This window comes from Harpia harpyja, chromosome 10, assembly GCF_026419915.1.
Source record: "Harpia harpyja isolate bHarHar1 chromosome 10, bHarHar1 primary haplotype, whole genome shotgun sequence".
NCBI lineage: Eukaryota > Metazoa > Chordata > Aves > Accipitriformes > Accipitridae > Harpia > Harpia harpyja.
In genome coordinates, this window is record NC_068949.1 from 6,327,103 (window position 1) to 6,337,106 (window position 10,004).

Genomic DNA, 10,004 nt, shown 5'->3' on the forward strand with positions numbered 1-10,004 from the left:
CCCACCGAAGGACAGGAGGACACATGCACGAACACACCCTTCTCCAGAGCTGGCATTAACTTGTCAGCTCTGCCACTCATGATAAAGAGCTGCTCGAGCTTGTTTAACCCAGAAGAATTTAACGGGTCCCTGCCCTAAACTGTCCAGATACTTGCTAAAATGACCTGGGGAGCAGGAACCATGTTTGTCTACTGTTTGATTGATACATTGATTAGTTAGTTTTATTTACAATCCAAGCTGTAGTATTATACAGCAGGCCTTACACAGGTGAAGTGACTGAAGGTATTTGAGTTCCTTGGCTCACTTCTGTTTCAGTTGTTAATTGCCTGAAAGGAAACGATGTGAATGCTGTCTGTTTCTTCAAATCAAGAACTATTCTTATCCCAAAAGAAATTAAAAATGTTTGTTTTCTTTTCAGAGGTGAAAATAATCATGAAACATGTCTATTTCTTGCAGGCATCTCAAAGTTTTTTCACAATGGGTACTGCTTGAGAAAAGATGCGATAGCTGCCAGCATTCAGAAGATTGAAAAAATTCTGGAGTGGTTTGAGGGCCAGCAGCAGCTCAACTTTTATGCAAGCTCATTACTGTTTGTTTATGAAGGTTTGTGTCAGGCAACAACCGTGCGGTTGAGTGATGTCACGCTGGCAGAGAAGAGAGGAGTGCCCAAAGGACTGTTATCAGGTGGAGACATACTGGAGTATAATAACAATATTCATGTAATAAATTCTACAGAGAATGGAAAAATTGAGGCCTCTGTAAGTAAAGGCTTGTCCAAATTCTATGCACTTCACAAAAAGGCATACTCGAAGAGGCACCACAGTCAACTCTCGCTAAAAGTTGAAAACTTGGAGCAAGACAACATGTGGAAAAGCAGCACGTGCATTACACAAGAGCATCTGAATGGAAACGTTATACCCCAACTGGAAAAAGTTTTCTGTCACATGCCAACAGAGATAAAGGAGAGTGCAAACGTGGAAGTCCGAATGATAGATTTTGCTCATGTGTTTCCTAGCAACACAAAGGATGAGGGCTACATTTATGGTCTGAAGAATTTAATCACAGTACTTCAGAATATTTTGGATAACTAAATTCTTTGCTATGTTTTTTACTGGGGGCCAATGATAAAGAAGAGCAACAACATGAAGAATTTCTGCACTTGTAATGCTGTATAACTGGGTTTGTATTGTTCTATATTTTATTTGTCTTTGTACTTTTGGTAGAAGGGTTTAACTTTTTATAATCTCACTCAGGAAAATAATTGATAGTCAATTAGGGAGTGTGAAAGGATGAAGATACTTGAGATTAAGCAGGATAGGTAAATTAGTAGAATGAAATATATATGGTTGGCTTAAATCCAAGGAGTACAGTTGTACAATAAGCAAGGATTATGTTAGTTCCCGTAACGACTTTAGCGTAGGTAACATTTGCCCACTTAGCCTTGACGCTGAGCCGTATCTCCATTAGCAGGTTTTTAGAAAATGGACTGAAAACTCTAACGTGCAGGATTGATGTCCTCAGTACTGCCCTCTTGTGTTTACTGTATTTCAATAACTGGAGTTAACCCTACTTTGAGAGAAATCCTGTTTTGAGTCAGTAATCTAACCTGGAAACCAGTTTATCGAAAAGTGCTTTTCAGTGTCACGGGACGATATTGCTGTTCTTTCAACCCTGGTGTGGGCACTTCCCCTCTTGGTGGTTGTCTGTAGCCAATGTTCACCACAGACAAGCTACAACGTAATTTCTGTTGAGGTGCTAAGAAAATGCTGGAGTAAAATATCAGGCTTAAACTGCACAACTTCTAGAGAAACTGCTTGTTCCTAGGAAAGAGTAAAAGAATGCAAATGCGAGATGTTCCAGGAACTAATTTGGTTTAGGAGATTAAGTCAATCTGTTAATAGAGTGTCTGATGTTGTGACTAAGGGAAATGCCTCGCTCCTTTGTTCTGATGGCCCTTCTCCAAAAGCATTGCTTTTTAAAAGCAAACTAATTGAATGGGGAAACAAAGCGTTTTGAGTAAGCATACAGAGATTTATTTCCTCTAGCCATTTGCCGCTTGTATTTTTGCAACAAGCGTTTCATGTTTCCACTGCTGGGGAGCACTGACTGGAAACGACGAGCAGTACAGGTGAAGAACCCTTTACTGCGAAGATCCAGTCCAGCCTTGGAGCAACCAGACGTACCTCTGTCTGTTGCAGTGGAGTTGTGGCTCTCTTACCCTGGGCTAAAGCTGGTGCTTTTTTTTTTTTTTTTTTTTTTTTTTTTAAATGACACACAGGCAAGGTGTGTAATTTGAAAGTTGTCCCACTTCCTTCTTTTTCACAGGAAAAATTCAAGCTTTCATATGGAATATTTGAGATCAGGATGATGTATCCAAAGCATTTTTGGTGTGTCTCTTCTGTATGCTGTGTACGTGTCCAACCATGCATATAAAGTCAGCTATACGAAAAGTCGGGATGGAGGAGTCTTGCCATCCATAGAGCAAGATTTTAATGCTTTAAGCAAGCCGCAGAAGTAAAACTTTTTAGAATGGATTTGGTCATTGGAAGCATACATCTTTTACATATGGACTTAATGTGACACTGTGGCCTTGCTGCTCTCTCTGTATGATGTTCTGCACTATGCACTCATTTGTGTACACGTTTGCAAGTTCTTGATCTGAAGTCTGTTTTCTATATCAGAAAGAGATAAATACTTTTTCAAGCAAATATGCTGTTTTAAATACAGCTAAAATTTTAGCTCTATTTTGAGAACCTGAGTTAATTGGAAGAAACAGGGTATTATGTGTTTAAACTTTAGAGCTAATATTGGCCAATATGTTCAAGAATGAAACCGATCTGTTATAACATAATGTTTTTGAAGCATGGGAAAAGATGCTTGCAGGATGGGTGGTATCATTTTGTTGAAAAATTTATGCAAATTATGGTGAAGGCTGAGGGGAAAATATCAGGAAGATAAAGTATTTTTTTCTACCTGGTATTCCCTTGCACCATATAGTTAATATATTCCCAACTATCTGTGAACTAATTTAAGCCATATTCTGGAAAGAGTTTGTGGTTTTGTTTGCTTCGATGCTGGTTTCTCTGTTACGATTTTGTTGTTCTATCCCGTAAATAGTCAACACTAGAGTAGTCTAGGCTGGTAGTGGCCTTGTATGGTAAATTCACAATGTTTTATAGAAAACATGGGGGAAACCATTTATACATTTGAATTTTTGTCCTCTGTAATTCATCTCTTCTGGATTTTCATCCATTTTGTGCCGGAGAAATCAGACATCTGCCTCAAAGAAGTCAGTTATTGGAAATTGATCTGTATGCTCTTAGTACAAGCGCATTCTCCTGTCTCTGCTTTAAGATATACGTCTTCAGTGTTTGAATGCTCTTTAAGTATTGATTGTTGTGTTGACTTTGGCAGTGTTTGTAATGCACCTGGAATATTGGTAAACTGTCAGAATATTTTGAATTAAAAAAAATAAAATAATTTTATCATGGTTTTTTACCGGTAGTTATTATGGATGTATTTCTGTTAATTTAAAATGTAGCTTGAGAGATAACAGTATTTTTAATTGGAAGTTGTGTAAATAAAGCTTGCTGTAGAGGTGTTTTGGCATAGTACCAACTGTGAATTTAAGCCTGCAGAGGCATTATATTCACATTGTTCTTGCACATTTTAGATTTGGTGTTTCTAGTGTCTTGTATCTGATCAGATTGGTTTCAGTTACAGTTGGAGATGTATTCACAGACATCATTAAACAGATTACAGAATTAATTAGAAGATGAAGATGGAGACACTGGTCACTAAATGTATGCATTGCCATAGATCTCCCTCCCAGTGATGCCTCCTTTTGTTCTCTGTACAAAGTGTCCAGGACAGGTGACAGTTACGTGGAAATCTCGATGGAAAAGGTAATGAGGCTTACAGGCATTTCTGTCCCATAAAACTGGAAGTAGGTCCCTTCCCCAGACTGGTGTGGTATATCTGAGTGCTGTTGTTGTTGATGAAACCCATCTGTTTTGATTTTAAGCAATAAGAGTTTGATTTAGCAGAAATCGATTGTCAAAAGGGAAGATTCATGGAGCGTTGTCAGTCATGTACTCTCTGAGAATATACTTTTCTGAAGACTTTCTGCCTAGGTGATTGTGAGAATTGTGTATAGGCTTGCCTAATAAGAGCTTGAATTGTATAAAGTTTTATAAAAAAGCATTTACATATATGGTATTTTTGGATATGGGTGGAATTTGTTGCATAAATTACATTGGAAATCATTATACCATTATGAAATGTTTAAAATATTTTAATCAAATCGTTTTATGAACTGGAGACCTTATTTATAGTTGTGAGTCACATGAAACTTGTAGTTTTCTATTTTTTTTTTCTGCTGTAATGCATATTCAGACCATTCTTTTCCATAACCCTACAGGTTCATGGAGAGCTTTTTAAAGTACTTGGTAGATTAGGAAATCACTGATTCCCTTTAGTTTGATTAACAGAGTGTGTACATTCTTGAAATACTTCAATGCATGTGGTATTTTAAGTAACGTTAGTATATTCTACGTCTAGAGCCCCTGTAAAACTTCCTTACCTGCAGAGAGCTCCTGCTAATCGGAGTCTGGATTATGCAGTATTTAAAGTGGGCCTTTCCACATGTTACAGCAGCAGGGAAGGCATCACCTGCGCTGGCCGTGTCAGGCGGGGATGTTTACAGCCTAAACTTAAGATCTTTGTAATTGTTTTCTCACTTCATGATGTGAAGTACTCTCAAGTATAGGAAGACAGTGGAAGGATAGAGACTGGCATCTACATCCGCTGTTTAAAGTTATCATTAGTTGTTCATCCTCCCTCCTATTTTTTTTTTTTTTTTTTTTTCCCCTCCAAGTAAGCTTTCCTCCCGAGTGCCTTCTTTGGCCCTTGCCACTGGTAACCTTCTGTAGCATCATTGTGGAATGATTTAAAGTGAAATTTTTATTTCCTAAAAAACGTATGTCCCATATCTGCTCTTAAAGTGCAGATATTGGAAAACACCATCAAAATGCCTCAAATACTGTGGGAAACACTATTTCCCTTTTGCACTCTTTCCCATGGAAGAGCAGGAGTGGAATGTTAGTGGAGAGCATGCTTTGATGGGAGACTGGATCGTAGGTTTTATGAAACTTCTTTATCTGTGTTTTGAAAAGGACATTTTGGGGGCAAGGTGAGTGACAGCCAAACTGCATGAAGTTCTCCTTTTCTTACTGTAATTAATATTGAGGTTAGGGTTTAAGAAAGTAGCATAGCGGAAAGCGGTGGAAGTTCGTAAGGAGCCCTGAGTAGGACTTCTGGTCAGTTCTGCAGTGCAGGTAATTGCTGTGGATAAGATCCAAAGGCTGCAAGTCTTCAAGTATCTCGCAGGGAGAATATACCATGCATATTCATTGAGTTACAACAGAGCGTTGTAGGATGTTACCTGGGAAGTACATTACTCTCCATAGCCACAGGCCTAATACTCTCCACTCTCCATGTTCACGGCAATCTGTCAATGAAAGCTGCAGAGAAGGTTGTCATCCAAAGGACAAATGTAACCATTTGAGCAGTGTTTGAAAGGAGAAAAATGAGAAAAGCTAAGGATCGTACAGCAGAAAACACACTTGAAGAATTACCTTCTAATGTCTTGTTTAGCAGAGATGGGCCCCGTGTATTTGGAGTTTAATTGGTTTGTTACATGACATTCAACAGCAAATAGTCAGAACAAAGCTACTTTAAAAACACCTTAGTTTGAATCATGTACATTGGTTCAAATAGTTATTTTATTTTAAAAAAAAAAAGTGACCTATGAAGTAACTTCCAAATATTATGTGTTGAACCTGACTATAAATGAAACTAGAGTGCACAAAGGCACTTTAATACTCTGGGAAATGTACTGGAAGGTAAATGAAAGCATGTGAAATTGCACCTGATGTTGTGTTGTTAATTGTTTTTAAAATCTAAAATTCTACATTAATTATGCTTGATGGATGAATGTATCTAGTCTAGTCTGGTCTAGTTTCTCTGATTCAAGTGTCTAAAGCCGTCACTCAATCTCCTCTAATTTATATGTGTAATTTCTTTTGCTATTTTTTTGCCATTATTGGACTGCAGGGGGTATTGTTAATATTACATGTGTTTATTTTATAGAATATTGTACTATGCTATCTACCAACTTTTGTAACTTAATTATGAGTGATATTTAGGGTAATCCTAATAGCTGTATATTTGGCAAATTATTAAAATTTTCTGCAAGTGACTTGCAAGTATAATTGGTTTCTTTTTAATACAAGAAGATTGTTTTAGAAAAAGTTTTCTTGAATATACCTGCACTGATTAATCCCTTTTTCTTTCTCCTCTTTTCTGTGCGCTATGTAATAGGTGTTTACCTTGGATTTACCAGTTTTGCTTTACCACCATATTTCTGTCATGGCATCCATTGGTATTATTTGTTGGTACCTGCCTTAGTGTTCAAGAGTCATCTCTATAAAATGGAAAAAAAATCCAGCTCCACACACACAAAAAAAAACCAAAACAGAACTTTTTTTTTTTGTTTTTAACAAAATTCTGTGCATTGCTGTGTTGCATGTGAATTGTTGGTCAGCATTGTATTCCATCTCCATAGCAGTCCACCAGTCTTTTTCCTAAAACCTTCTTCCCTGCTAGGAAGTGCTTCCCTGAATGAAAAGAGGATTGGAAAAGATGAAGCCATCCCCTTAATAGAGACAGAAAAGAAAAAAGGGATTTTTCATAAATCTGGGAGAATTCAGGCCCTGATGAGCAACTAGGAAAGGGTTATTTTACTCCAGAAGAATCAAACCTCGAGATTACATTTAATGTTTGAAAGCTGTGAAAATCACACTGTAAAGGTGTGAGAGCTTGACTTGATTTTTCTCTTTGTCCTTTTGGAAGAGGGTAAGTAGTTGGGCAGTAAAAGGAAGGCAGAGATGAAAATGTGGAAAAGCTACACTTCTCCTTTGTGCTCTGGGTTCTAAAGCAGGATCCTGTGAGTTCTCAAGGAGAAAGTAATCTGAGCTGTGTATGAAAGAATTTACTGCCTATGTTAAGGTAGGCATCAGAGTTACTGCTTTTCAGATGTGAAAACTAAACTAATCAACTGATGGGCATCATGGTTGTAATTATATTGGAACAGTTGGTGCCAATTAATAGTAGTTTCCAGCTGAGGGATACTTGTGGATGATGCCTGCAGTTATTTTGGAATATAGAGCATAGCAGTCTTATTTTACGCCATACCTTCAAGTAAATGGATTACGTTGTTTATGCAGGACATCTGTATCTAAAATTTCCATAATCGTCTAAACTCATCCTGGAAAACATTTGACAGGTCCATGAGAGGCTGTGTATGTTGTTGAATACAAGCCCTTTTGCATCCACGATCAGGTCCCTAATTCTGAAAGCCTGCAGGAACAGCCTTCCAGTTTCATTGTAAATCTGGTTTTGGTGCTTTGGTTTGGGGGTGTGTGTGCTTTTTTTAAATGGGTTGTCTTGTTTGTATACCAAAAGCTTTCTAAATGTGTTCAGTAGTCTTAGTATTGTCCTGTGGGCCTGTGCAGCCTTCCTTCCAGTGCTCCAGAACTGAAGAAAGCATTAAAAATGGGGTGAGGCTACAACTGTGGCAAGAAGCATAGTTTTGTGAGGATCTAGTTTTTAGTGAGTTTAAAATTTAAAAAATCTGAATGGTGGCTTTCTGGTGTTGCAGAATCCTCTTAAGAAAACCCAATTCCCTTGTTTTAGAGTGAAGGAGGAACCATGCTCCTTCATTGCCTGCTCAAAATCATTTGTCAGTGGGATATCACCCAGTTGGGGGTCACCCTGTCTCTCTGCTGCCTCCTTCCATGCACTGATGTGAAGGTTTGAATGGCTGCACAGTGAAATGTGTCAGGGAGCTAATGTGGCTGAAAACTGACTCAGACAAAGAAAACTGCATGTGGGGAGGTGCAGAGGGGAGCTGGGGAAATGCACAGAGTCCCCCTCGCAAGGAAATTCCATCCAGGATGGACGTGGAGCTTAGGCTGTTTGGATACAGCCCTGTGTGAAGACCAAATCTACTACTCGCTTATCATAAAGACCTACTTGCGAGTCTTTGCTAGAACAGCTATTGGGTTTATTTTCCCCTGCCTCTCTGTTGCACAAAGTGTGACTAATGGTAAACGTTACAGTCCTCCTCTCACCTCACCCTGGGTGATCTGTTCCTGCGCCCTCTCCAGCTCAGCCGAGGCTTTCTGCAGCAAGTGGGTTTCACTGGAAACCCATCTGACACATAAATTACTAATTTTCTGCTGTCCTGACTTCCTCAGTTCGGCTCATTTTGGGGGAGACAAGTGCCTCTTCTGGGCACAGTGGAAGCGGTGAAAGATTGTGGCTGTAGAAGGGGAATAGGACTGCTAGAGAGCTGTTAAGGAGGCTTGCCTTTAATATCAGACATTTCTCTTCATCTCCTGTTGCTGCTCTGCCATCTTTCCTTGTACTTTTCATCCTTCTTTCCACCCCCAAACGTAGACTTCTGCTAAATGTAACTTATTTTAGTTTGTGGATTAGGTCACCACAAGATCTGAAGATAAATGTAATCTAGAATACAAACTGTAAAATATCTGCAGTCAATACACATTTTCCTCTGGTCATGTCTATGCTTACTTTGACCCTTAGCAGAGCAAATAAATCTACCTACATATTGTGCACTGCATCTGAAGGGCAACCTATAGCCTGCTACACTGTATGTCCCCACTGCTGGCAGTAAAGAATTGGCGTCAGCACACGCTTTGGTTGATGAAGCGTAAGGAGAAATTGAGTGCAGCCCATTTTTCCCACAGCTATATAAGCTTTGCAATGTGGCTAGCAATAAAAACTTGATTTTGTTAGCAAATTCAGTGGATATAAATTGGGCAAGCAGATGGGAAGCTATCAAATAGATACTGTGCCAAAGTACCAATTTTGCAAAATTACTTTTTAAAAGAAAAGCCAGAAACAAACCAGGAACCAGCTACGAAGAAAATATGGACTTCTTGGACTTTGGTCAACACAAACCATTTGTTCTCTCATACTGTGACTCTGCAACTGTGGTAGTGTCTCTTCTAGGATGTATTAGTATCCTTTTTGCATGCAAAAAATCATCCCTGTGGCCTTGGGCTTCTCCTATATCTGTTCATGTAAGTTTGTGGGTAGGAGTGGTAATTCCCAAAAAACATCATGTTCAGTAGCAAACAAAAACCATTGGGAATTTGTATTGGATCTCTATTTGATCCAAGCAGAAAGCGGTGTTATGCTACTATGTAAGTCCATAAAAGCAATGGTCCTCCTATAGCTTGAATACCCTGTGTGGTTTTCAAAATATTGATGGAAAGCAGAGCTGGATGGACCCTCATGCAGAATCACACAGCCTTTTGTTAGGTCTTACCCTCTTTAAAGTCACAGTGGTCTCACTTAGCTGGGGACAATGCATCTCCCAGGCCCCTGCTCAGGTCACCCAGGGCATGTCTCCTCTCCAGCTCCAGTGGTCAGAGCATCTTCCTCCTCCATTAAACTACAGTTGTTGCCACCGGCTTAAGTGATAATTATTAATACTCTGTTGTGCAACCTTCTTTGTAAAGAAAAATAATATTCTTGTGAATAGACAGCATGGACTTGGCCTGCCTGCTTTCTTCTCTTTTAAATCTGATTTTTTTACTAAACTTGAGTATTAAACCCATGGTTTTAAAATGAGCTAAGAGACAAATCATAATTGCTCTTATCAGTTAAACTGGTTTTGTGGTCTGTATGAGGAAAACGGAGGCAATAAAATAGAAAAAGAGCAATCCAGGCATCAAAGCAACAGTTATGATCTGTCTGGGTTAACAGATGTATTTTTATGAGTTTGTAATTATCATTGCAAATTAGAAAAACGTACTGCATTATAAAGAGACTTGAGAGCTGGGCAGTTTGCACAAGTGCTTCCCTTTCCTTTGTGTTGTTAAACAAATCAAACCAAAATCATGGGCCATACACAT

General features: G+C 38.8%; 1 protein-coding gene across 2 annotated transcripts in view; it reads left to right on the forward strand.

Annotated features, from left to right (window-relative positions):
* Positions 1-6,259, forward strand: part of IPMK (inositol polyphosphate multikinase) — a 43,692-nt gene extending 37,433 nt beyond the window's left edge. The window contains exons 6-7 of one of the 2 annotated variants that reach the window (XR_008237011.1): positions 457-1,179; positions 2,326-6,259. Coding sequence is in view for 1 of the 2 variants with exons in the window: in XM_052799918.1 (XP_052655878.1) it covers positions 457-1,091 (635 nt within the window). In the remaining variant the exon portion in view is untranslated. Of the gene's footprint in view, positions 1-456 lie in introns of both variants that reach the window. The other variant, XM_052799918.1, reaches the window with a different exon arrangement.
* Positions 6,260-10,004: the final 3,745 nt, after the last annotated feature.